This window comes from Echiichthys vipera (assembly GCF_963691815.1).
Source record: "Echiichthys vipera genome assembly, chromosome: 4".
Lineage (NCBI taxonomy): Eukaryota > Metazoa > Chordata > Actinopteri > Perciformes > Trachinidae > Echiichthys > Echiichthys vipera.
Genome location: NC_139829.1, coordinates 11,402,069 through 11,429,781, shown reverse-complemented (window position 1 = coordinate 11,429,781; position 27,713 = coordinate 11,402,069). Strand labels below are relative to the sequence as shown.

Here is a 27,713-nt window from a genome sequence, read left to right as displayed (position 1 = left end):
AAAAGTGGCATGTCAATTTAAACAGATCAGTAGATTGTAACAGTTGTATAAAGTAACCCAACAGTATGCTTTGTATATTTTTCAAACCCCTAATTATATAGGACGGACAGGAAATGGGGTGAGAGAGAGAGGGGGAGGCATGCAGCAAAGGGCCACAGGTTGGAGTCAAACCCGCAGCCTCTGCCTCGAGGACATTCCTTCTCTTTACATGGGGTGACTGTTCTAACCATTCAGCCACCAGCCGCCCCATGCTTTATATATTTACTCTAATTTTGAATGTGTGCAGAATGATGGAAAAAGATGTGAAAAAGCCTCACAGATCTTTAAACTGTTTGCCATGTTATGTCGTTCTTGCTTTGGTGTATTTTTGGAAGCTTTTTGTAACACCTTGGCCAGGGACTCCAGATGAAGAACAACCTTTTTTATACCATGTGTATGTATTAAATGCACTGTCCCGTTTCAAATAAACTGCAGATATTCCTCTCTACCATTACCACATCCTTTACAACAGCAGCCATTTCAACACCACCGAAGCTGCCGTGCGCATAGATCACTTTTGATCAGTTTTTCGCAAATGTATTCAGATGAATTTAACATTACTCTCCCTCTCTCTTGCTCTTAATGCCTCCCCTTCCCTTTCCCCTTTGCTTCATTCCTATTTTGGTTGTGAGCCTGTGGCACAGCAGCAGCAGCAAGCTCAGCTTTGTCCTCTTCAGTCTCTTGAATGGGCCCAACCACTTTATAAAGCACGCACTGTGGCCCTCCACTCAATGAAAGTGACATGAAAAGAGGCTGCGGAGCTTTGTACTATGAAGATCAGTTATTGGTCCTCTGTAAGGGACGCTGACTGTCTGATCACATAGGCTTTCATGATCCTCAATATGGCCATGTAAGGGCTGATCCATTATTGTTTCAATGTGCCACAAATTTTGCTTATGTAATGCTGAATTTGCACAAGTAAATTTAACAGCATACTGAAACATGCCTAAGACATATTTTGATCTCAAGAGGCTTTTTGATTGAAGGGTTAAAACTGAATGTGTAATTATGACAGAGAGAAACATAAAGAGATGTTTTGTATCAGTTGGGAAGGTTCAGCAAATATGGTATCATTAAAAGGAGACTTCTGCGGCTTTTCAGACAACTGTAGCAAAGGTTTTCAGTCTCACATCAAAATGTCTCATTGGTCCACAGCGTTGAACGTATCAGTGTCACAATAAAGGCTCTAAAATTGTGAGACGTCATCCTTCTTATTCTTATTCTTGCCACTAAATTGTTGCAGGAGAAGATAGTGCAACAAAATGGTGTCAGCTAAACCTCAAACTGTGAAAAACAATAATGAAAACATGATAATTTAAGGAACGTTTCCATATCGGTTCACATAGCATAGTGTAAATAGTGAAACCCAACTCCCACCAGTGATGACATGCTTGAATCAATGAAAAAAATAAGACACAATGAACAAAAAAAAAAACCTCTTGATTTCAGACATTAGTACATTAGTCATCACTGTTGAACTAAACGCATCAATGAATTGCTTGATTGGTTTAGCAGAGCGAATGCTGAGAGCCTGTGGGTGTGTATTTGTTTGACTCACAACACATCATTTACACTGTTTAGCATGTCATTACGATGTTTTAGCCCACACACTGACTCATATGCCCTTTGTTTAATACAGATGAGAAAGGTATAATATGCATCATACTGTATACATATGACAAAACACAATGCTTAGCACACTGTTACGTTTCCTCAGAATGCCATTGCCGTCTTATAACCAAATAATGCTGGAATAATTAAATAAGATGAAATGTCACTGTTCGGTCAGTCACAGTCTCTGGCAGGTACTTATAAGGAAGAGTAAATGGGACTCAGGTGGGCTCCTCCAGCTCCGGGGAATGTGTCACAAGTGGTCCACCAAATGTGGTTGCAATAGCACAAAGTCTTCATGAGATATGAAATGTATTGTAATATCAGCCCTGCCCACAGCATTTAAGAAACTTTGAAGGCCAGCTATAGCAAAACTGTTTGGAATATCAAAAATCTGGTTGGTCCAGGGATGTTCTGTACAGAAAAAAAAAGAAAATGATCTAAAATCTAAAATTATTTAGACACAATTCAAATGGCAAAAGATCTGTCTAGATGCAAACGGGCGTGACTTATATGAATAGATTTGTCTGGTACCTCAGAATCCAGAGAAAAGAAATAATGTTTCTGTGACTAGCGTTCAAAAGTTACATGCCAAATGTAAAGTTCATTGTTATAGTGCAGGCTGTTCTCATGCATTTTTGTACATATAATAACGAAAGGCAATGTGCAGTAATTTGTTTATTTTTTTCGTATATTTATTTTGTGTGTGTTCCACATATTAAAAGCAGGCGACGTAGTGCAAGACGACGAATCTCCGCTTAAGGAGGCAGGTTGGGGTTATTTGTTCATATTTTAAGCTAGATTTTAATTGCTCTGTCTTTTGTTACCTGTACGCCTAGTATGGTAATTATTTCCATATGCTTAGTTTTATTGCTTAAGTGTACAACTCTGGGAGAACATTTGGAAACAGCTGCTGCAGTCTCTTTAGTCTAGCCACATTAGTACTGCTACTAACACAACACCAAAAATGAATCAAGCTCTGTAAACTGCCCGCATGCATTCAACAAACAAACAAGAGAAATACAAATTGAGTGCTGGTTTCCATTAAGTGTGTGCCATGCAACTAGATAAGGGCTGCATTTGCACATGATTGAAAAAGAAAAAAATGAACAGCTGACTAACCCCAGCACACTACACTGAATGGTCTGTGGACTTGCACTTGCAAAGGTACAATGTACCTCAGAATTGTAAAACCAAAACATTGGATGCTATTTTCAAAAGATGTTCACGTTGTTATCCGCTCCACTGAAAGACCACAGAGAGAGTGATGATACTTACTCTGCACGTGTCCAGGGATTGTTTCTGTGTTGATCTGCAGTCAAACCATTCGTCTTAAACCACTATCTGTCTGTCTGCCGTCTGTGCACTACCTCTGTCCTCCTGATGCATTTGTCAAGAACAAGCAGCGCAGCGACACGCATGTGCTACACAACATCCACACCCCCTCACACCCCCTTCAAACACCCCCTTCAAACACACACACACACACACACACACACACACACACACACACACACACACACATACACACACACACACACACACACGCACACACACACACACACACACACACACACACACACACACACTGTGCATTCTCATTAAAAGCCATTCAAAGCTGTAATGAAGCACAAGGCTCTTCATTGTGTACCCATTACCGAGACAGTAAACAGAAACAAAAATGTTTTTTTGATTGCTTTGATGCAGTAGTCGACTCATAATCCACATTTTTCAAAACTGTTAACGCTAACGCCTAAACAGTGGCACCAATGGTCAAAATGACTCATTTTGCCTGCAAAAGGCTCTAACTCCGCCAAAACATTTAAGATATGGACCAAAAGCAAATTTTGCCCCCAAACAACAAGTGCATAAGCGCTTCCAATCAGTCATTAGACAAGGGGCATCAAAATACAACATTCAGCTCTCACTGTGAATCAGTGCTGCATTACTGGTCAGCAGCTTACATATCAGTGCCAATTTGCTTTCTTGCAAAAAATAGATCCAGAATCATCTACAATGATTTTCCAATTTTATTGAATGCAGTATTTATTCTTTTTTTTTTTAGATTGTGGCTAATAAATGAAATATTCCAACAGAAACCACATATATAGTATAAAAATCCATCACTGTGTAAGACATAAGGAAAATTAAAATAAAAATTCTGTACAATAAAGAAAAAAATCTCTTCTAGTCAATTCTCTCTTGACGAATGGGCCACATAGCCTCATCTACATCGCACTCGATATTTTCTCTTGCGATGCACCGAGGGAAAAATCTTCTTGCATGCCTGATCCAGCCTTGGCATGCCTCTGCATCTATATCTTGGGCAGCAGCCGTCATTGCATCAATCAAGGGCATCTGGTCATAGGGGTGATGATCGTAAACCTTCCATCTTCATGCACTGAAGAATTCCTAGGATTTAAAAATGGAGAGTATGGAGGAAGCCTGCAGACTGATTGCAAATTGAAAAGTTTTGTGAAGCAGTGTCAAACAGGTGCTTCAGTGATTTCATACTGGTCAAGAAGTGTCTAAGAGATTGGAACATATATGTTCTGTTTGGTTATCTCAGCTAAAGCAATGGAGTTAGGACTGCTTGAATGACATCTGCGTTTACTGATTTGCAAAAGGATGCGGGAAGTGTGTCAAATCAATGACAATGGTTTAACTCATTTGCAAGAGGTGTCTTTTGCTCTGCTGAGAGAGTGATGATGATGACTGAGGGGTCACCAGTTTCTTCAACCAGGTCAAAGTAATTAAAAAAAAACTGTAATACACAGCACATGTTCCTAGTTGTTGATACAACTTTCTCTGCACAGTATATGTGTCTGTATATACTGTACCTATGTATACACACTGCATGGTCAAAAGCATTTGGACATACTAACTAATTCTAAAACCAGTGGTTCCAAAACCTTTTCTGCGGGGTGATAAATATATTTTCAAGCCCATATGCCCCATGGTATTTTCTTGTCTTTGTTTTGGTAGTTGTGACGTTTGGTATACAGTAGATTAGTCATCTGCTTTAAGTGCACCTGGCAGTCCTTTCACAAACTTGTCAATGCTCTGCTAGCTGTGCAGAAGAATGCGTCATTTAGATTTAGCTACAAGAGTTGGATGATGTTGGGCAATAAGTCCAAGTTCCAGTTCGTCTTTAAGGTGTTGGAGGGGGTTCGAATTAGGGCTCTGTTCACACCATATTTTTACACCAAAACTCTGAAGACCACTTCTTTATAATCCTGGCTTTGTGCAACAGGACAGAGCCTTCCCCACATGTTTGCCACAAAGTTCGAAACACACCTTTGTCTAAAATATGTGCAGGATCATTGTGTGCTATTCCGATTTACCTTAATTGGAAATAAAGGGTCCAAACTAAACCATTAAAAGCAACAAATGTTTAAAAGGGGGTAGGGTTAAAAACTGTACATCTTTCAATCTGATGTTTGAATAGATCATTATTCCAGCGTCATTCAATCATACACCTTATCACTCAATATGTACAAGCACTGGTGGACTGCTCTTAAATGTAGGTTAATGGTGGATAATAATTCTTTAGTGCAAGTTTTTAAAGTAAAAAGTAGAGAAAAGCACATAAAAAAACATTCATGCGGTGGCTTCTGTCTCACTCACATACAGGGCTGCAGCTAACACTGTAGTCCTGCTACATGTCTGCAGGGGCCAGATGAAGTCCTTGCAAATGTAAATTGACAATTCATTCAGCATAATCAAATGGAAATTAAAGTACAAATGCACCGATTTATAATCTATGCAGAAAGGGTCATTTTAATCAAGCAGACAAAGACAGCAGGCAAAGTGTAACACCGTTGGATTGAGGACATCAAACACATAAACCCACCAGAGGAGGTGTCATCAGAGTTCTCCCAAATAATCTGTGTGAGAGCAGTTTAATGTAGACAATAAAATGTGTTTCTTTGTGGAAAAGACCCAATGACTGACACGGTCTGAAATGTCCAAAAGACACAAACTTTCATGTAATCTTGAAGTCATTTGAGGGATATTAATAAATGGATGTGGTAATGCATAAATATATAGATTTAAATATGGTCAGAAAAAAGAAAAATACATTATTATCTTTTTATTATTAAATCATATGCAGCAGTGGAGTCATCAAACAATAAGGAAGTTAGTGTTAAAGAGATGTATTATCCACCAGAATTACACACCTGTTGAGACATATATACAGCAGATATAACTGAAGATCAAATGGATAAATTAAATACCAAATTCTTTTTTCAGAGATTTCTTGTCAAAAAAAGCCACACTCCTGCTTTGGAAGTATTACTTTTAGGATAATAATAACATTTACAAATACTTTCCTGATTATGTATATCATCGGGATATCCAGGTGGAGTTGTTACGGGCTTAAAGATGTTGGTGTTTTGACGCTAAGTCACGACATTAACATAGAGACAAAAGGTGAGAGGAGGAGGAGGAGGAAGCCCGGAGAGATGAAGATGGGCTGTGCAGCTCCGTGGAGCTCGTTTAAACAGAGGGCCTGCTCCAACGTTTGATGAGTCTCAGCACTAATACCTGGAAAACACAAGACTATTGTTGGGACAAAAAAAACATCTGCACCAAAACAGGATCTTTTCCATAATGTCAGACTTCACCTTACCATGTTGAGACCATTCCTTCCAGATGTGCAGAAATTCAGTGGCATGTCCCTCAGAAGCTGTGTTTAATTGGAAACAAATGGCTTTTCACAAAGTCCACCCTGACAGTTTACTAATATATAATCCCATAACTCTCTTCTCTTACCTTTGGAGTTCTCTGTCAGCAGATGTTTCAAATCTCTGAGAGCTCGGGTGAGGTTCTCCAGTCGGTGCTGCAGGTGGAGGTTCTCCTCTTTCAGAGTGTGGATGGTGTCCTGGAGCTCATATGAGCTGCAGCACAAAAGGAGAGAAATGAACCATAAAACTGCGGTGACTTGCAAGATGGAGAACATTGTAGTAGTCGTTGGATTCACTCAGTCAAATTTGGTGCTGGACACAGTCTCGTTAATTCCTCCTGCAGCTCTTCAATGTTTGAAAATCAGGTGGAAGTGGTAACATTATTCAAGAGCTGGCCTATTTCTGTGTCAGAATTGATTCAGTGATGTAGCTCAACACTCCTGGCCTGTGGACCACTCTAAAGGATCAATTGTTCTGTTTTAAATCCCAGAACCCAAATAAGAGAGAACCAAAGATCGAGTTGTTTTAGAGATACAACACAAAGACAAAGGGGAGGAAAAGAGACAAAGGTCACTTTTAAACATTGAGCTTTTTTTTATTATTATCATAGAATTTATTATGCCCAACTCAAAAGAGTCTTTCGTCCATCTTAAAATATTACACCGCACTGTTTTGTTTCGCTTTGCTTGGAAAGTTAGGCTTATGTATATCTATTCTATAAAATGTGCTAAACTGATGCGAAAATTCACAAATTGTAATTAAACTTTATATTAATTAATTAATAATTACTTAACCAGTTAGGTCCAAGAAAGTATAAATACAAATATTATCTTTTGGGACTTCAGTGGCTCTGTACATTTCAGTGTACAGCTCAAAAGTTGTGTTGACAAAACAATACAAAACAATAAAGGTGAGACAATATATTGTCCAAATAAATAAAGCAGGTATTACTTGGGTAGTTGGTTGGGTAACTCAAAGTTACCCAAAATGCAAAGATTGGCAAAAACTGTATATATATATATATATATATATATATATATATATATTGCCATATATATTACTATACTAGGCATTTCAACTTTTCTCCCTTACAGATCACTTACCTATTTATTTTTTGTTATTCTTCATTCCTTTTTCCTCTTTTACTGTCTTTGTACATTTTAATTTATGTTATTATTATTTTTACATCAAGAAATACATTTGGAAGATGTAAGAAAAGCAATGTTTACACTGACTCGTTAAAATGAAAAAAAAAAAAAATAAATAAAAAAGATTCGCGTGTCTGCGGCGGAAGTGCTTCTTTCATCATCCTCCGGGTTACTGTCTGGTCACAGAGGATCCAAGATGGCGACTCACATGTCTCGATGTAGAAGCTGGAGTCGCGTTCAAAGGTAGTGACACGTATAAAATAAATTCTTAAATAGTCGCCAGACTCGAGCTAAATACAGACAAACATTATAACCGGTACATGCAGTGTCTCCCGTGACACGCCTCTCTCTGACGTAACTTCCTTGCGTCCTCAACAAGATTAGCTTCCTCGGCTAGCACGATGCTAAATGTTAGCCGTCAGACAAGCTGTGGTCCTGTCAGGATGGTTCATGTGACATCATGAGTAAATAGTACAGAGCCCCTGTGTCAAGCGGTTTTAAAATTTGACCGAATCACACTCAGATATCTGTAATTACATGTTATATATCGATAAGACAATTTCTCCTAGAAACATTTGTAGTTCTTACTAGGTCACCAACTGTGTTCACTTCAGTGTGAAAAACTTAGCTCAGGTGAATTGAACTCAATGTGCAATACTAATATTTTCCTCTGTGCCTTAGTGGTGTAAATTTAAAACATTCATAAAAAATTGTACCTATAGTTCCTCTTATTCCTCTATTTTATATTTCCATGTATTTATGTTGTTCATATTTTCTTATTGATGCTTCTTCTATGTTTGCTATCCATTTTGCTGCTGTAAAATGGACATTTTCCCTTTTTGGGACTAATAAAGGAATATCTTATCTTAGTCAGAATGATAATTTAAGATATCCACAATGGCATTTTTCCTACATCAACATCATTCTTACTAGTACAAAGACGTCACTTTTTGCGTGTATGTGTATTGGGCTTTAAATTCTAGATCTGCAAAATTACATTTTAGATATCTAGAATGAACAATCTGGATATGTGTAATGTGATTCTAACTAGTAATATTGCTGTTGTACATCCGTAATGACATTTTTACCTTTCAGAATATATTTTGGATAGTCAAAATTACATTATGGATATTTTTTTGTTATTTGGGATATCTGAAATAAAAACTATGACTAGTAACAATTGGATGGTAGGATTACATTACAGATATCTAGAGTGTTTTGTTGGAGAATGTTCGTTCTAGATATTTAAAATTAAATTTTGGATATCTAGAATTGAAAGTACAATACACATTAGTGGCAAAAGTGATGTAATTTGTACTAGTAAGAATGTCATTGTGGATATCTGCAATACATATCCACTCTTCGATTCAATATTAAAACCACTTACCTTAAAGCTACCGGTGTTTTTGAGGTTAGCTGTTTAAACCATGGTCTAGTAAAGTGATGCAGGTTAACCGCCTCAATTTTATAATTCCCTGTTACAGTTTGCTACTTTTGCTCAAATTAAGAGTTTAAACACTGTTTTTACAATTAAGAATGAGTTAAAGAATCATTGCTTTGTTGTTCTCAAAGGTTTGGGATCGCAGCTTACAGAAAGTACAGCAGTGGCAGTCGATACCCCAATGTCTCCCTCTCTGCACCTCTGCCTGGGATCCCCAAGCCAGTGTTTGCATCTGTGGATGGTCAGGAAAAAAACGAGACTAAGATCACTACTCTAGAAAATGGCCTCAGGGTCGCTTCCCAAAACAAGTTTGGTCAATTCTGTACAGTTGGAAGTAAGTTGCAACAGTTATATGCAAATTAACACAACATATTTTCTTCAGGATCTGGCTAAAGTGAATACAATGTTTGTCTTCTTTGCTTATTTCTAGTTTTAGTCAATTCTGGATCCAGACATGAAGCAAAGTACCCTAGTGGAATAGCACACTTCATAGAGAAACTAGCCTTTTCTGTAAGTAAAACAGTGTAAAGACTACAAAAGGTCAAGGATGTTGAAGCACATAAAGTAAGTGATGTTGTCATTCTTTGTCTTTAGTCCACAGCTCAGTACGGGAGTAAAGATGAAATTCTCCTCACGTTGGAAAAACACGGAGGAATATGTGACTGCCAAACATCAAGGTATGTCTGCTCTCAGCACAATGTCTATCTCATTGTTATAAGATGTTTGTGTGTTACTAGCTCCCATTTGGGAACTAGGCCTTCCTTTTGTTGGAGAGTATACATCACATCTGTTGTGTGTGTGTGTTTGTGATATATCATGCATTTTGCTGTGCAGAGACACCACCATGTATGCTGTGTCTGCTGAAGTTAAGGGTCTGGACACAGTTGTCAATCTTCTCTCTGATGCTGTTTTACAGCCTCGCCTGCTGGGTAAGTCAATTCTTATTTTAAATGACACATTTTTGGCAACTCTCCCACATGTCTGTCGGTCTCCACTGCCTGCCAGAGATAACCTATCTTTGTTTATGTGCAGATGACGAGATTGAGATGACCAAAATGGCGGTACGCTTTGAGTTAGAAGATCTAAACATGAGGCCAGACCCTGAACCCTTACTCACTGAGATGATCCATGCTGTGAGTTGTTTAGTTCCTCCAACATCAGCCCTCTGTGAAAGTAAATCAATGAATCCATGAGCTTTAAAGGGATACTTCACCTATTTGCATTAAGCTTTGTATTGTTAGAAACCAAGTCATATTTTTGAATGGTCCTGCATCATTCCCCTGAGACGGTACACTTCAGAATGACAATGACGCAAAAAGACATTGTCAAGCAGAAGTGTGAGAGAGACGCGCTCAGCCAAAACTAGAAGCTCTAGTTCCTAATTTTTCAAACCCGGCTATAGGGGGTGAAACACACACACACTTCAGATCGATCACAGGTCAGTGGGTAGGACTTCACTTGGTGGGTGGGCCGCAACCTGCAGAAAGTCAACAAATGGGAAGGTAATCAGTATGATATGGAAGAAGGGGAGTTCGAAGATCTGGTGCTCAAATAAGAGTTTCATGGTGGAGGAACAGAAGACGGCTACTGCAGATGCTACCAAGGCAGCAGAGTTGCCCATGCATGCTCAAGCCGGGGAGGACTGACCGGTGCCGGAGCGCTCACTGTGATGTGGAAACAGAGTTAGAATAGGCCTGCTGCACAGAATTTCGAAGATGTAAATTTCTTCTGGACGAAATCTCTGGGTCAGACGAGGAAACGGTATGTGTTGTTGAGCCTCCTAGTTACGCCCCACATATGGGCAGCGGCATTCTGGACACATATTCAACAATAAGGTGAACTGGAAACGTCAGCCAAGGCCAGCAGAGAGAGTTTTTTTTTATACCAGTGGGAATTGCCTGCACAGCATTGTGTTGCATTATGGGAGTTATTGTTTTTAATCGACACTTATATACTTAATAGTCACTTTCTGCCTTTTCTCTGCCATGAAGGCCCAAATTAGAAATGTTATATTTCAACAACATATCTGTGAAGTATTCCTTTAAGCATTAAGGGTGTGATTAATATGTAGGGTTTTTTTCCCCACATAATTCACTAAAATGATGAATAAAAAAAAGTACCATAACTATAATCACAGCGGCATTATTTCAGTCCTATTTTAACTACCCAATCCCCATAGAAACATCATTTTGTGCTTTCTAGTAGTTTAATTTAGGAGCATTTAGGTTAATTCTTGACAATAAAAACAGCAGCCTGTCAAAGATAATATTACAACTTTATTTTTCCTTTAACTTTATAGTTCATTGTTTTTTTCCAGGCTGCATATCGAGGCAACACGGTCGGACTTCCTCGCTTTTGTCCCGTGGATAACGTGGACAAAATTGACAAGAACGTGCTTCACGGTTATTTGCGAAACTACTTCTGTCCCGAGCGGATGGTGCTGGCTGGAGTGGGCATCGAGCATGAGCAGCTGGTGGAGTGTGCCAGGAAATACCTGCTGAACGCGAAGCCGGTGTGGGGAACGAGTGCAGTTGCCAACGTGGACCTCTCTGTAGCACAGTACACTGGTGGCATCATCAAGGTGTTTTATTGTTTATAAGTTATGTTTGTGCCAGATTTGATCTTAAATGTCGTCCTTGGGTAGCATTTATCTGGTGTATTTTCCAGTTGTACAATAGTGAATAATGATATCTGTTAGATGGAGAAGGATATGTCAGATGTGAGCCTTGGCCCCACCCCGATCCCAGAGCTGACTCACATCATGATCGGCCTGGAGAGCTGCTCCTTCCTGGTAGGTGTTTGCTGTGCCTGGCTACCCTGAAGAGTCTCAAATCAGTTGCTTGATACGTGTTGGCTACAAGCTCCCAAATATTTTTTCATCTTAACAGGAAGAGGACTTCATCCCATTTGCGGTGCTCAACATGATGATGGGTGGAGGTGGCTCCTTTTCTGCAGGAGGACCTGGGAAAGGCATGTTCACTCGCCTTTACCTGAACGTGCTCAACAGGTAAACGTCTCAAAAAACCTCAATTCGGCATCATTTCAGATAATCATCAGTCACTGATTTAAGACCAGTCAGTATCACTAATTGCCTTGTGGTTATTCTTGTCTGTTGTAGGCATCATTGGATGTACAACGCCACTGCCTACCATCATAGCTATGAGGACAGTGGGCTGCTGTGTATCCATGCCAGTGCAGACCCAAGACAGGTGGGTGCAGGCTCGGGGCAGCAGGGTTCGAATTAGTCTTAGGCCACGTTCAGATGTGATCAGGCGGTCCGGCGATACAAAGCAAAGATGTGGGAGTGTCATTGTAGCACAAGTAAGCTTTATATTTCAAACTTATTGTTTTCTTGTCAGAAACCGTCTGTTTACAGCGTGTCACTAACAGAGGCTTTGGGTCCGTCAGGTGCATCACTGTCATAACTTGTAGCCTGATGTTGACGAAACTGCAGGCCTTACGTGTTTATTACTGTGCTAACGGCACTATCTTCTTGCACTGCTTACATATTGGCCTGTGTTATTTGACACTGTTGCTGTTTAACCTCTTACAAATTGATATGGAGAGACATCTGGTTGCGCATGTGCGACTAGACGTAAAATGCAGTCGCACACTCTCAAATTTTGGTCTGGTGTTGTGTTTCTCAAAATCTCTCATCCCCACCGCCACAGCCTAAAGTCACTACCCACGTTCAAATTAATGGGACTACTGCTGTTTTTCCAGGAGCGCCTGATCTAGTTTTAAAGGGGCCTTATTGTAACTTTGCATCCAAATAGCTTTGACCAATCACAGCTTTGCAGAGGAATGTTTAAATCATGTCAAACATCCCTCTAATACTTGATCACGATTTATGTCGTCTTTAGTGATGTTTATGCAGAGCTCTTATCATTACATACATTCATCTCCAGGTGCGGGAAATGGTGGAGATAATAACCAGGGAGTTCATCCAGATGTCTGGCAATGCAGGAGAGGTAATGGCTATGTTTCACTATCAGGGCAATCCGCCACACTATTAACAATATTGGTTATTGATTAAAGAAACAAAGGTGATGTACCATTCTTGGAGCATTGTTCAAATAGTTTTTTCTTTTCATCCAGATGGAGCTGGAGAGAGCCAAGACTCAGCTCAAGTCCATGTTGATGATGAACCTCGAGTCGCGGCCGGTTATTTTTGAAGATGTTGGTCGCCAGGTTCTCTCCACAGGAAAGAGAAAGCTGCCACATGAACTGTGCGATCTAATAAGTGAGTATTGAACAAAATTCACTGTTTTTTCTTCGTGATTCATCCGGATGAGTGGGACATGTCATAAAATACTTGTATAAGAGAGCAAAAATTTTGAAATATTCTTATTTCACCCGGCTAAATTATTTTTTGACTTGTCAACAAATAATTTTCAGCCAACGTGACAGCCAGTGACATCAAGAGAGTAACCACCAAGATGCTGCGTAGTAAGCCGGCAGTTGCCGCTCTGGGAGACCTGACGGAGCTTCCCTCGTACGAACACATCCAGGCCGCTCTGTCCAGCAAGGACGGACGTCTCCCTCGCATGTATCGCCTCTTCCGATAGACCCCCATGGCCATCAAGCCGGTCATCAATGGGAAACATCAATGTAAATAAACTGGACTGGAAGATTACGCTAGTGTTCCCTCCCGACACAGAACTCAATATAGATCACTCTGGGAGGGGACTAATGCCCGGGCTCTTGACTGAACTGCCAAGAGTTGGGATTTTATAGAAAAGTTACATTTTACTCAACAGTAACCGTAGTCTGCATACAGTTGGAGTATCTATATTTTTTGTTTGTGGGCAGGAAAACCACATTTTATCGTTTTCTGGGGAGGTTTGCAGGAGTTTTAAAGGGACAACTCTACCAAAAGGCACAGTTCAAGTGTTAGTTTCTCATTATAAAATCTAAATACCAACCTTTTAAGTTTAAGCTTACAAAAGAATGACTGTAAAAGTAAAGCAGCTTATAGGCAAGAGAAGGGGACAGCTAACCAACCCCAGCAGTGTCTAAACTGTTTTTTTTTATTGAGCTCTTGCAGCTTGCAAACCTTCAGCTCTCTAACATTCACAGAGCTCCACCTCGAGTCGTCTCGTTTTCCAAAGAGGATGGATCAGAAAACTTTTGAAAATCTTACTATTTATAAAAAAAAAAAAGCGCTTAATAGTCTCCCTTCACATGCACAGGAGGCTCTACACACAGTGATGGAACAGATTAACAAAGGAATCCTTGGAAACATATTGATAGATGTGACAAAACTCACAACTGTAGCCAGGTCATCCTCAAGACTGAAATCATGGTTTCTGTCATCAGTGTGTCTCAGATGTACTGTAAAGACATTTAAATCTAAAGTGAAATCTGTTATTTCTTGTGTTTTTTTGCGTGCCCTTGCAAATTTAAAAAATAATGTTAAATTATCGGGATAAATTAAAGGAACGGCTTGATTTTGGGAAATATGCTTATTTCAATTCAATTCAATTCAATTAAAAAAACTTTATTTGTCCCCGGGGGGCAATTCAGGGGCAGAGGTTTAAACCAGATGAGAAAATCGTTGCCACTTAGCTTAGCACAAAGACGGGAAACTTCTCACCTAGCTCTAACAAAATCAAAATCACTTCTAACCTCACTAATTACCGTGTTAACCTGCCCATCTCACATTAACTCAACTGTACAATTTTTATGTTTAGGTTAATATAACTGGCAGTGAGCTGTAAACTTTAAAACATTTAACTGACAAATATGAAAATGGCATTCATCTCCTCTGTGAACTCCAAAAGCGAGTAGCATTTCCAAAATGTCACACTGTTCCACTAAAAGACATGTCTCCTCTGCATTCAAATGAATTTAGAGGCTTACTTTTGCCAGATGAGACATTTAAAAACAAAGCTTTTGTTTAACACCAATATACACACGTTTTAAGTATTTCGGTGGTTTCTGAGCGAGTATGTGAATCTCTTAAGAATTACTACCATCAATAAAATTATATATTTTAAAGGTTTTGCATTAGAGTCCAATGGACACAATTTATTCAACAAACAAGTGGGTTTTAAAACGTTTATTACAGGATGTTACATCATGGATGACTTATAAAAAAAATACCCGGATATAGTTAAGAGGTCTTGGGGAAATGAAAACAAGACCCACAGGCACTTAAGTTTTGGGAGCAGATTGCTCTCCGTGCTGGGAATAAAAGTTCATTAATGTGGTACATACAGTACATCAGTTTATAGTACAAATGAGGTTACGCAGCAGTGCGAGGTAAGGCATTGAGTTACAGTCTGTAGCAAAGGATCACTTGGCCTAATAACAGGAAAAAGTAGTGACAGGTGTTAACAGTGTAAATATAACCTATTGTATAGTAAGTGAGTTCCTGCAAAAACAGTTAAAGGTAAGTCAGATTATCATAAAAATGATGTATAAACTAATACAAACGTAATCCCTCACAATCATAATTTATAACCCTCTAGAAGTGTTTGGTGGTGTCTGTATCTGCAGAGACCCTTCCGCCTGCCTGGATTTTCTGCTGTGCAGGGACGTTTGTGAGTGTAAGCCAAGAGCTTTGGCCCTGCATGGGTGTTTAACCTCCAGCCAACAACAGCGCACAGGGTGAACAGCCTGTTGTTCTCAAACATCGCTTTGTTATGCCCCTTCTCCTCAGCGTCTCATACTGACACACAGGCCACAAGGCTGTGTTTTTTACCAACACACACAGAGAGACCGGAGGAAGCTCTGTAATCACTCATAATCCAACAATATGGCACTTTCGTGCAGAGGTGTGTTTGTGTTTATTTGTGCTTTGAACGTAACCGCCATGAAGCAATCCGAAAATACCATTTTATTCCCTTGATTTACTCATTAGTTCTAACTAGCGCCTCCATCTCTTCTTTCACTCTTTAACTCGCTCGACTTGCTGCATTCTCTTTCCACCACTCCCTCTCTCTGGCTATTAAGCTGGGGAGGAGAGGAGGGGCGAGCTTCGAATGCTGTTTATTAGTTATTTCTGCGCACGGTACAATATTCTACATATTATGCCTTTAAATATAAGCTGTCAAATACATTTGATCTCCCTGAAATTCAACAGTAGCGTGTAACGTGTAGTGACAACTTCCTGACTGTAGTGTGCATCAATGTCACGCCCTTGAAATTATAAACTTAACCTCCCTTCTTCAGTCATAATGTATCTCTCCTATAAAACATTCATCTTAGAACAAATTTCAAGTTAAAATCGACCACTGGCATACACCTAAATTACATTAAAAAGTGCACCTCCTTGTGCCGCCAAAATGCAATTACGTTTGTTAAGCCGTTGACAAATTCACAAGGCATCTGAACACTGATGTTAGCATTAAGGATAATGTCACATTGTAGTTCAAGATGCTTTTTAAACACCTACAAAAAAAATAAATAAAAATAAATGCAGTTACACAGAGCCTTAAAGGTTCGATCAGTTCACACTGGAGCATGTGACTGAAGGGTAAGCCACGATGGTCCCCCCCTTCCCCTTACACTCTGTCAGTCATGTTTGAGTAAAGGGGGCTGAATAAATAAAGGCCAGACTGCTGCTGTGTCTGTAAACCTCTCTGTGCATGTCTGACCTCAAGGTCCCTGCCCTCAAGTACAGCCAGCCACTTCCCACACAGACAGTTCCCAACGACGCCCAACAGAGGGCACACTCAGCTCAGTTACCACAGCCATCACTGGGCTCTGTGTCATAATCACAACTCTGGTTTTATCTGGTCCTTTTCTGCCCCTCTGGTTTTACATTCCCTGGCAGTTCTTAGTCTCTGGCACAGTTTGATCCAGTCAGGTCTGGTCTGGAAAGTTTGTTTTAATGGTTTAGGAGATGGTGCAGATGGTGCTGCTACTGCGGTTCTTCATGGCCTCCCTCCTCTTCAGCTCTCTAGTGATCCTCCTCCTGATGCCCTCAAGGTACAAGCCTCGGTCAAACTGTCCAGCACCTAGGGGAATACTAAACAACAGCAATAATCAAATGTGTGACTGATGAGGTCAAGTAAAGGAAATGTTTAGGATTTAAGTATTAAGCATTAAGAATCTGGTATAAAGGGGCAGAAAAGATTCTTGCTGCCCTAGCATTCCAAAGTGACTACCACATATTACACAGTTATTTATAAACTCATAATTTCAAGAGTACTTTTCCAGGTGGTTATTATTCATTCGTGTGTTAAGAACAACTTGTGATATATAATATTCACTGATATAATTACAAGAACAATATACATTGTGAAACGTATCCTGAACATGATGAACACCCATGTTAAGCAATGATTTTGAATAACAGTGGGACTCACTTGTCTCTGCCTGGCCTGAGTTTGACCTGGAAGACTTTGATAACAGGCCGATGGTCTGAGGTCTTGATGCTGGAGCAGCTGGTGTACTTGACCACTTTTATGTCATCAGCCTGCCTGCTCCTAAACAAGATCCTGTCCTGTGAACACAAACAGAGGTTTAACACTTTTGAGAGCCACAATAAACTGGATTAAACCGCTCTGGCCAGTTGAGATGTTAATTAGAGCAGCTGGAAAGTATATAAGTGATAAAAAGTGCCTTCTATCAAAAGGTTGGCTAATGATCTTAAGCTAGCTTCTTACTGTGTATGAAGGTGTTCTCTGTTTAGAAGTAGTGTCGTAGATATCACAGCCGATGTCAAACTTGTATGTGGGGAGAAAGTGTATTGGTGCCTCTTGGAAACCTTTAAAGATAGAACCTGGAGGGGGGAAAAAGCACACCTGCACGGTGAGAATAAAATCAAACACAACAGCCTACTTCTATAAAAAAATTGAAATGTTAGAAGTTTTCACAGAAATGTAGCCTCCAACATTCAAGCATACCATCTTTCATTTCCTGAGAGAGCTGGTCGTGCTCCAAAAGAGGGCCCATATCACCACCTACTGTGCGGTTTATGATGGTCTCCACATCGACCCGGGCTTTACTCAACCGGAAGTTAAAGTCTCCAAACCAGAAGACCTGGTCGAATCTCGTGGTGACGTCGGCTACAATTAAAAATGACATCCGGTGATTATGAAAAGATCGTTAGCCATTATTCTTACTAACAGGGGTCTGTCGCTCTCTCTTTCTATCCACTGGTCATGACAGACAGCCTCCCATCATAGAGCCAGGTCTGTTTCTGACAATTTAAAAATCTAGGTTTTCATCGCCACTGTTTCCAAGTTGCTGGTGCAACTTGCTGTTGCTCATGGGGGAATTGTTAAGTCTCTATAAATCCTAAATAAACCATAATGTGGGCCTGACTCATTATGAAAGGTTTCCTAAGATAACTTTGTTAGGATTTGACACTATAAATAAATTAAACTGAACTGAACTGAAAATGTGCAAAAAGGCTAAGACTTGAATATAATTTGTGAATTGCCAAAAATCAAGTGAAGCAAATTTGTTTTTAAAAATTAGCTGGATACTGTAAGTAAAGTATAATGTATCCCACTGCCAGAATGTTGCATGTTTCATAAAGACAATATTTTAACACAGAATATGAGGCTAACTGCTGCAGGTTAATCTGTTTAAGTATAGATCATGTTAATCATCTCTGGTCATAGAAACACATGGTAACTTACATGGTGTGGAGCGGTATGGGTTGGTGTCTGGAAGGCCTTTGGGTAGAGCTAGAGCCTCGACAATCTTGTTGTAATCTAGCACTCGTTCGTAAACTTTGGCATCTCCAGCTGGAAGAACAACCGAATCAGAAATTGGAAACGCGTAAGACTGCCTAGCTGTCAATGCTGCAAAGTTTAAATGCCAACGTGTAATACTAAGGGCAGATGTAAAAGCAGTCATGGTGAGTTTAATAACTAAAACTTTACTCTCATAGAATGTGTGGATGGTGTTTAGGTGCGAAAGACACCAGTGTTGCTCTTAAACTTTAGTACAAATTTCCAACCATCCTGATAATAACCACTAACCACTGCTTCAGTCAACATCCTCCCTGACTTTGGGGAAACCTACTCACAGGTAAAATGGGATGTGATGAAGAGGAAGGAAGTGCCAAAAAAGGTAAAGGCAATCCCCACAGCGCCTTTGGTCTTGATCTGAGAGATGATCCTGGTTGTGACTGTGGCATGCTCCACCTCTGCGTGGGTCAATAGATTAAAAAAACAAGTGGTCAATGTCAGAGCCATAACGGTGTCATCAGTTCAACACAAAACCTTGTGCATGTGCAGTGTACATAAAAGAAATGTGTCACTACATTAAAATCCTTTTATGGGAAGACTCTTGACCATTGATGATGAACTAGCATCTGATGCTATATGCTAATATGTCATCACATAACTGAGAGATCATCTCAGCGCAATTTCCACTACACAAAAGTTATATAAGCAGGGAGTGATATAGGAGTTTAGTACCTGAGCAGAACCAGATGAGGTCTCTTCTGACAAATACAGTGAGATACAAAACACCATGTGATGCTGCGTACAGCATGACGTAGTACGGTCCCAGAGTCTCCTGAAGACGGGTCTCCCACTCCCTCCTTCACAAACGCACATACACAGATGTATAACTGTGTTTACAGCCCTGATAGAGTCATGATGACTCACTTTTATTCAGTGATAATAAATAAAATCTAACAAAACACAACACACCTGTCAGGACATCCCTCCTGGACCCCAATAATATAAAAGTCTTGTGCAAATTCAGAGTCTGTTGGAAGGAGGAGATCATCTAAGTTGGCAGGAAGCCCCTGAAAATGACAGAAACTTAGTTACAACGTATTCCCTAATTAGGTAATTAGTAATATGATTTTAAACGACTCTTAGTCTGCCAGATACTGCAGAGACATGACTTTCCCCTACCTTCTCACCCTGCATGTTCCAAGTGGCTATGTAGATGGCCACTCTCCTGTCGGGGAAGTGGCGATCCAGCTCCTCGGCCCCTAGTAGGGCACCGCTTCCCAGCACGCTGCCCTCCAGAAAGCTCCTGAAAAATACACATTGGAAAGCAAAATTAGCGCTTGTCAGGGCAGCCGACTTGTTTTGCAGGATGCAGTGTAGGAAAAATGATGTTACATCAATTATTCAAAAGTAAAAGGGAAAAAGCTTAATAAATAACAAAAGGCTTGTAATGGGTATAACACAATGTACCTAATTCTTATTCAGTACCTGAGCATAATACTTTATTTTGAGCAATTTTCTTACAAGGATAAGGTAGTTGAAGCCTGGCCAATAGTCAGACTGACATGGTATTGACAAATTGCCCTTACATGACTGCGCTATTGTAGCAATGGAAAAAAATATCCACACCCAGGTCTAAATTTGCCTAGTTTTATGTTGTGTCTGGCCTGTATCTAATTCAGAACCTTAGGGTACCCTTGAAACAGACCGGCTTCTATTAGCCTTCTCTCTTACAACAGTAAGTAAACCTTACAAAAGAGCCTTTGCACCCAGCCTGAGGATGACTCCAGGTACATCATCTACATGCTTTGGATATGCCTACTGTACCTGTTCCTCACATCCTGGGGTCTGATGGGGCTAAGCACGCTGTAGGTGGACCTCATGGAGTTGACAGAGGCACTATCCGACCCCATGTTCTCCAGAAGCCGGCTGTCGCTCAGGTTTCTGTGGAGTCTCTCACCGAGTTTCTCTCTGGCCAACATGGCATAATCCAAACAATCCCTGTCAATCCTATTAGCTGCCCTTAAGGTGGCTGATGCAAAACTCTTCCCCAGAGCAGGCAGTGTCCCTGTGGGTTGCACCGGAGACAGACGCACCTTGGTGGACCTGGCCCAGTTGTCTGTGGGGTCACTCTGCTGGCTGGGAGGCCTCCTGTCATACTCGGAGAGACTGCTCCCTCTGTCCCGAAAGACTGGGGATCCTGCTGCAACAGCAGAAAGGGGTCTCACATCAGAGTCCTGGTCATTCCTGTTAGTGGCAGCACCACTGAGAAAAGTCCCTCCTGGAGTTGGAGCTGCTTGGTCCTCTTTAAGAGAGTCTGTGGAGGAGCCAGTCTCAACCGGGTCACTCAGACTCCCCTGGCTGTTTCTCAGCCTCCTGTTTCTTGCGGCGGTCTCCTCCAAGGAGACACTTTTGCTGGACTTTGACAGCCTGGGTAGTGAGGGTGGCCGAGGCTGGTATGTGCTGATCTCTCCCTCTGCATTTCCATCAATGAGTTTAAGGGCATCATTGTGTTCCTTGAAGGATTTGGCATCCACTAATGAGGTCTTGAGTGCCTTGCTGTCATTGACAACTGAATCTCCTTTACCGGGAGCTTCACAGGACTGATGGAGGGGGCTCTCCTCTCCATTCATGCTCTCGTCATGTCTGAAAACAGCTGTGGTCAGGTGGATGGAGCTCTCTCATTGCTAGCTAACATAAACCTGAACATACAGGACAGAACATGATTCAGTGAAATGCTGGCCTTAAAACGACTGAGAAGGAAACATTAGTAACGTTTGTTGAATAACCAGTTTAGGTCCTGCTTATTAGCAAATAAAGGCACTAACAATAATCCTTAAACGTGTAGCATTAGTTAGCTTAGCAATGTGACCTCAATTAACGCTAACTATAGTTAGTTTGTTGAATACTAGCTGCGTGAGCTAATTATGCTAATGTTAGCCATAGCGGCGTAAATTAGCTCATAATCAGTCTGAAGTCCTTTTTATTTTTACAATTTAACCGCTTAACAAACTATCTATCATCCAGCAAACAAGTTAAGCGTAACAGTTAACATATAACCTACACTACTGACTTCAGTTAGTCTACGGTACTTAGCATGTTCTAGCACAACAGTAGCGCTATACAGGCTAGCTAAGCTAAGATTCATAATGAACAGGTAATGCTGGTAGTTTCCGTCTTATGTGGCATAACTTAGATATTTCACTGTTATTATCACGTTGAAGTAAAGTTACCTGTGGTTTACTGTTTGGTGTCAGGGGGCTAAGTTAAGAGCAGCCCAGTTACTTCCCTAGCAACGTTGATAACAGATTCTGTTACTAGGACAAGAGAGTCAAGACAGAGAGCGGAGCGTGCGTCACAGCGCCCCCGTCTGCCGGGAAGTGAAAGTACATGCAGCCCAAACTATTGTAGTGTACCTCAGGGGTCTTCAACGTTTTTTAGGCCGAGGACCCTTTAGCTGAAAGAGAGGCAAAGCAGGGACCCCTGCTACAAATATGGTATACAATTGAGTCGCATATTAAATTGGGCCGAACAGCTAGGGTTGCCTAAAGCCTATACACACAGCTTTTTATGGTGCATACAAAAGATATCACAATGATCATTATTGACATATTCCTACATTTCTACATCATATGTTAATCTTGTAAGCCAGTCGGCCTATCAGGTTTTGGTAAGAAAAAAAAATTCTCACAAATTTGTCTTTGCAAATCATACATTGCATTCATGTTAATGTATATTTTCAGACATATTTTTGGAAAGATTATCAAACAATTTGGCGGACCCCCTGCAGTAACAGTGAGGATCCCCTGTTGAAGATCTCTAGTCTACCTGTTTGTTGTAGGCTACTGTAGTGCTGTCATCATCTAATATTAGTGCATGTATCAAAGTCAAAGTCAGCTTTATTGTCAATGATGCAATATGTCCCAGACATACAAAGGAATCGAAAATAAGTTTCTCTCCAACCCACGATGCTATAGTACAAAATATATATACAATAAATAAAATAAATTCTAAATAGTGCAAGAGAAATAGAAAAAACACAAAAAACTGAGTAGTGCAAAGAAATAGAAAAACAGGAGGTGAAAATGTGCAATTCAATGGGCATACTGTACAATATATAAAGCAACAATTAAAGGCACTGATGAAGTGGGAAGTGACAGGTGCTATCATAACTAAGAATACACTTCTTAAGTGTTTCAGCATGTGCAATTTCATATAGTGTATTCTATTTATCTTAAATTGCCTTGTGGCAATGTCTGATAAACTATTATGAATATTAGGTTATAATTATCCTCATTTAAAAAACTGAACAGGGCAATATACTTAACTAAGGGTTGAGACACTGTTTGTCCTAATAGGACAGCATTTGTCTACACAAGCTGCCAACTCATCAAACAGCATATCAGTCTGCATGCATGTATCTGTATCCTACAACACTGTTTCAATAAATTAAACATGAATACATATTTTATTCTTGTGAAGACATTTGCTTTTATTGTTTCCCTTACATCTAACACAGCCATTTGCCATGATTCATTATATTTTTTTATTTGTATTTTTATTTTATTACTGGGTGTAATACAATTAACCTAAGATCATTTACATGTTTCTTTGTGCACTAAAAAAAACATTTTTCCATATGGCGTTGCTGTTTATTATATAATATTGTTTTGCCATGGTTAACTCTGAGAAAAATATTATTAGTATGCTTCTTCATGTAGGTCTATCATTAAGTGAAATCATGAAATTTACAAAAATTGAACACAACGAAAAAACTTTCCACATACACTACAAACTAAACGGTGTGATTTTCAAACATGAGACTTGCAGATTGGTCTGGTTACCAGGCCACTATGTGTCAGGAACAACAAAAAAATAAACAACAGAAAACATTGCTGACAGTACAGCACATATCACAGTGAATAAACAATATCAATATATGACCTCAAATTGTTAACCCTTTCACCCTTTCTGTGAACCCCTGCACTGTACGAGAAAAGGCAGCTGAAAGGATTTCTGAGCCCGCTGGGCAATGACAAAAAAAGGCCAGCCCTTCATATTCTGTGCATTTCTATGGCACTGTTGCTGGCTCAGGGGGTTCACACAATAGGGCCAGTCTGTGGGTCAGGTATAAAAACAAAGGGTTAAACCAGGTAGGGTACAGTGCAGTGCAAGACCAGCAGCAGTACCACCACCAGCAGCAGCAGCAGCAGCTCCTCTCTGACCAGCAAAATGACTTCCACTGGAATGAACATGATGAGCAAGGTCAGTTCTCTCTGATAGTTTTCATTTTCAAAATGTCACTAAAACTTAATGGGATGAACTGCAAATTGTCCTTGTGGCCTTTGAACACATGCTGTTTTTGTACTTGAATATATAATAAACTATTTCCCCCTTGGATTATTAAAGTATTTCTGATTCTGATTCTGAATAAATCTTATTTCATATATAATCAATCTTTTTCCCCCTCTCTTACCCTCAGATCATCTTCTACGAGGAGAGGAACTTCCAGGGTCGTAACTATGAGTGCACCAGCGACTGCCCCGACATATCCTCCTACCTGAACAGGTGCCACTCCTGCAGGGTGGAGAGAGGCTGCTTCATTGTGTATGACCGCAACAACTACATGGGCAACCAGTTCTTCATGAGGAGGGGAGACTACTCTGACTACATGAGCATGCTGGGCATGAGCGACTGCATCAAGTCCTGCCGCATGATTCCCATGGTAAGATCTTACACCTGGCTAGATTTACTGTAGATGCTGAAAACATGAAATCTTCTGAGTTAAACTCACTTCTCTTCTGCACAACAGCACAGGGGATCCTTCAGGATGAAGATCTACGAGAGGGAGAACTTCGGAGGTCAGATGTCTGAGCTGATGGATGACTGTGAGGACATCATGAGCCGTTTCCGCATGTCCAACTGCATGTCGTGCAACGTGATGGAGGGCCACTGGCTGATGTACGAGCAGTCCCAGTTCAGAGGCAGGATGATGTATGTGAGGCCCGGCGACTACAGGAACTTCATGAACATGGCCAGTAGCAACATGAGGTTCATGAGCATGAAGCGCATCACCGACTCCTGCTATTAGACTCTCAGCACTGAATAAAACTGTCATAACCTATACTGCTGGTGTGTTTAAGTCTTTCTTATTCTGACCACCCATACTTCAAACAGTTCACACCAATCTGATCTCAGACTGACAGGGAAATCACAAACGCAAGGTTGTAGACAAAGATGAGAAGGTTTCTCATTTTCTTTAATTGTTCCCCTCTTATTCTCATTTCCCACCCACACTTTGAATCAACAACTTCCCAATCTCAAGTCTCCAATCACATATGACTGTGGTCTTGAACACAAAAACCTGCACAAGTAATCTACGGTAATACATCAGCGCTGCAATGTCATTAGCAACGTACACATCATACACTACTATTATACTAACTATTTCTGTTCATTCCACATGTTTTGCCATGCAATATTCCAGCACCTAACACCTTTAAAAACTTATTTTTTACTCTCCAGTTCTTGTTTGGAATGAGGAATTAGTGAACTTTCTAAGTGCTGTTAGCTTTGGAGAGAGCCAAGGGGAGTGTACCTATGTTCCCCACTTTGTATGTGACCATGGAACATCGGACCCTTTTCTTAAAAAAGGGTCCGATGTTCAGTGCCGAATTCCCCAGCAAATAGGCTCATGTAGACCCTAATACTACCCCCTAACCCTGACCCTAAGAATAAGATCCAGATCATTTTCGTCTCCTTAGATCTGATGCGATAAAAAGAAGGGCTGTACATCTAGAGGGAGTGTCAGAAGTCTGAAGCTAGATTTGCTGTTCACCGTCTGTGACGCTTTTTGATTTGCAGCTGAGAAGCAGTGATGCATACCGCTCCCTCTTTGTCATAAAAAAAGGCTTGTGTAAGCTGGAGGAAGTTTAGTCTAATTCAGAGCTGAATTCAAACCGTTGTCTGTCTGTCTAGAGTTTACACTGAACTTGGACATCCTCACATAAATACTGGGATAGCTGAGATTCTCTGATTATATTAACGCTGCTCCAATTTTTTTTCGGTCTGGTTCAGAGTTGTTATGAGATGTAAATATTGTCTTTGGAGTGTCTGGATTTGTCCTTGCTTCACTGTGTATTTCCTTCAGTCCTGTTCCTATTAGGTTGACAATAACAGAGGAGTCACACAGCTAAACACCAGTCAGGTCATTTTTCACTGGAATTACATATGAAACATGCATTGTAACAATATGCAAATGGAAAGACATGTTTCAAATGTTCCGCAGCCTAGCCCTGGGGACAGCAATGCTCGTCTGTAAATCGGTCTGTTGATCAACAACTATTGCACTGATTACCATGACACTTTGTACAGACATTCATGGTGCCCCAAGGATGAATCCTACTGAAATTGTTGCCACCAGCAGGTTGACGTGTGGTTTTGAGTGACATGTCTCTACAACTTTATGACAGATTGCTATGAAATCTGTTACACACATTAATGCTCCCTACAGGATGATTTGGCTTTGATCCTCTGCATTTTCATGTCACTTATCCAGTAAAATGTTTAAACATTTACAGGAAAGATTGGCACAAAAAACACAACAACTATTGGATGGATTGTCTAGAAATTTAGTATGCATGTTCATGTTCCGCTCTGAATGAATTGTAATAACTTTGGTGATTCTGTGACATATTCATCTTGTACCATCATTAAGTCTAATACTTTTGTTCATGACACAAATACCTGCAGAGCTAATGACATTCCCATCAGCCTCAGTTGTTCTTTGTATTTCCAAGATCAAGATGTACTTTAATTAAACTCTATTAAAAAATATATACAAAGATATTTGTATAAATCACTGCCTATCTCCAACAAGTTATGTACATATAGTTTTTTGTTTCACGCCTCAGAGGAGGATTGCAGAGGCACATGTCTCTCTATCTTTCTTTCTCGCTCTTTCTTTCTCTTTCCTCTCTCTTCTTCCTCCAGAGAACGGCCGATCCTGTGTGCAAGTGGGGAATCAATGCCCTGATACGAGATTCAGCCTAATGAGGATCAGAAACATCTTAATAAAGACCCATAATCCACCACTTAATCCCTCATTACAGAATCATCTGCATTCACTGGTTCTGCTCCATACCGCCGCAGTGACGGCGCATTTAGGCCCATTGTTCTACCTCGCCTCATCTTTCACCCAAGGCTACTTCTGCCTTTGTCTCCCCTCGGTGTCAGTTATATTTGATCTGCTCTCATTAGACTTTCAGACGAGATGAGCAGAAGGGCCTGAAAATAGTGCTTTTGTGTGCACTTCTATGCTATCTCCTGTCTGAAATGGAAAATGAGACATATGCTTAATGAGGAGGAGATGGACTGGGACCTGCCGTCCGACAGAGAGAGATAGGGAGTGTATTGTGTGGAGAAAGTGCTGTGACCGATACTGTGAAAAGGCACACTTTCCAGGCAACGTCTGTGCCAGTGATTATCGACTTCTGAGAGTGTGAAAATTACTAAAAAATAAAAGTGGGACAGATGGATTAAAGTTTAATGCTGAGCCCTGGAAAGATTCAGTGTTTTATGTTAGTGCAGCATTAACACAAAAGTTGGGGAAGTTTTACCCAAGTTCAAAAATAGAGGTATACTTGAGATTTTTTTGACAGTGCACACAGTATATCCTTGATGGTGCAGGGATTAATCTGTCATGAGCTTATTTCTCTGTACTTTGCATTGTGTTTGCTCCTTTATTTCTTTCAGTAAGGCAGAAGCACGCTGGTATGAATCCTTTGGATGGGAATAGTTGGTATAAAAAAGTGAAAATAGCCCCATCCAGACAAACTCCAATTTAGGATAACGAAGGAGGTTAATGTAGAATTATATGTCGAGTGAGGAGAAGAAATCTCTTTTCCTTTAGCTGTGAGATGATCCTCGTGAGGGTTGGATAATTAGCCCCATGAAGGTGTGGAGAAGGCTGATTGTTAACCCAAACTACCCCTCCCTCTTCATTACTTTGTGTACCGAGGTGAGTAGGAGGTGGAGGAGGATAAAACAAAACAAATAAAACTCATTAAAGGTACCCGTGTGGCTACAAATCCCCCCTTTGCAGTATGCTAACGCACCACAGACATCATTAGCTCCGGTC

The 27,713-nt window shown here is 40.4% G+C and overlaps 3 protein-coding genes across 3 annotated transcripts; 2 read left to right on the top strand and 1 right to left on the bottom strand.

The window, feature by feature from the left end:
• Positions 1 to 7,676: 7,676 nt before the first annotated feature.
• pmpca (peptidase, mitochondrial processing subunit alpha) lies at positions 7,677 to 14,754 on the top strand. The gene is made up of 13 exons (XM_083912016.1): positions 7,677 to 7,729; positions 9,059 to 9,261; positions 9,358 to 9,437; positions 9,522 to 9,604; positions 9,762 to 9,856; positions 9,960 to 10,060; positions 11,245 to 11,508; positions 11,626 to 11,718; positions 11,816 to 11,934; positions 12,046 to 12,136; positions 12,836 to 12,898; positions 13,026 to 13,170; positions 13,326 to 14,754. The coding sequence occupies exons 1-13, from the start codon at positions 7,683 to 7,685 to the stop codon at positions 13,493 to 13,495; spliced, it is 1,554 nt and encodes a 517-aa protein (XP_083768142.1). The 5' UTR covers positions 7,677 to 7,682; the 3' UTR covers positions 13,496 to 14,754.
• Positions 14,755 to 14,991: 237 nt separating this feature from the next.
• On the bottom strand, positions 14,992 to 21,854 carry inpp5e (inositol polyphosphate-5-phosphatase E). The gene is made up of 11 exons (XM_083913103.1): positions 21,808 to 21,854; positions 20,402 to 21,276; positions 19,757 to 19,880; positions 19,547 to 19,644; positions 19,310 to 19,434; positions 18,916 to 19,035; positions 18,524 to 18,631; positions 17,783 to 17,944; positions 17,543 to 17,658; positions 17,243 to 17,379; positions 14,992 to 16,902 (listed from the first exon to the last, which is right to left on the bottom strand). The coding sequence occupies exons 2-11, from the start codon at positions 21,205 to 21,207 to the stop codon at positions 16,770 to 16,772; spliced, it is 1,929 nt and encodes a 642-aa protein (XP_083769229.1). The 5' UTR covers positions 21,208 to 21,276; positions 21,808 to 21,854; the 3' UTR covers positions 14,992 to 16,769.
• A 1,952-nt stretch (positions 21,855 to 23,806) lies between these two features.
• Positions 23,807 to 24,665, top strand: LOC310946233 (gamma-crystallin M3-like; the record flags this gene model as incomplete). The annotated part of the gene is made up of 3 exons (XM_083912650.1): positions 23,807 to 23,839; positions 24,057 to 24,299; positions 24,387 to 24,665. 3 exons carry the CDS (start codon positions 23,807 to 23,809, stop codon positions 24,663 to 24,665), a joined length of 555 nt encoding a protein of 184 aa, XP_083768776.1.
• Positions 24,666 to 27,713: the final 3,048 nt, after the last annotated feature.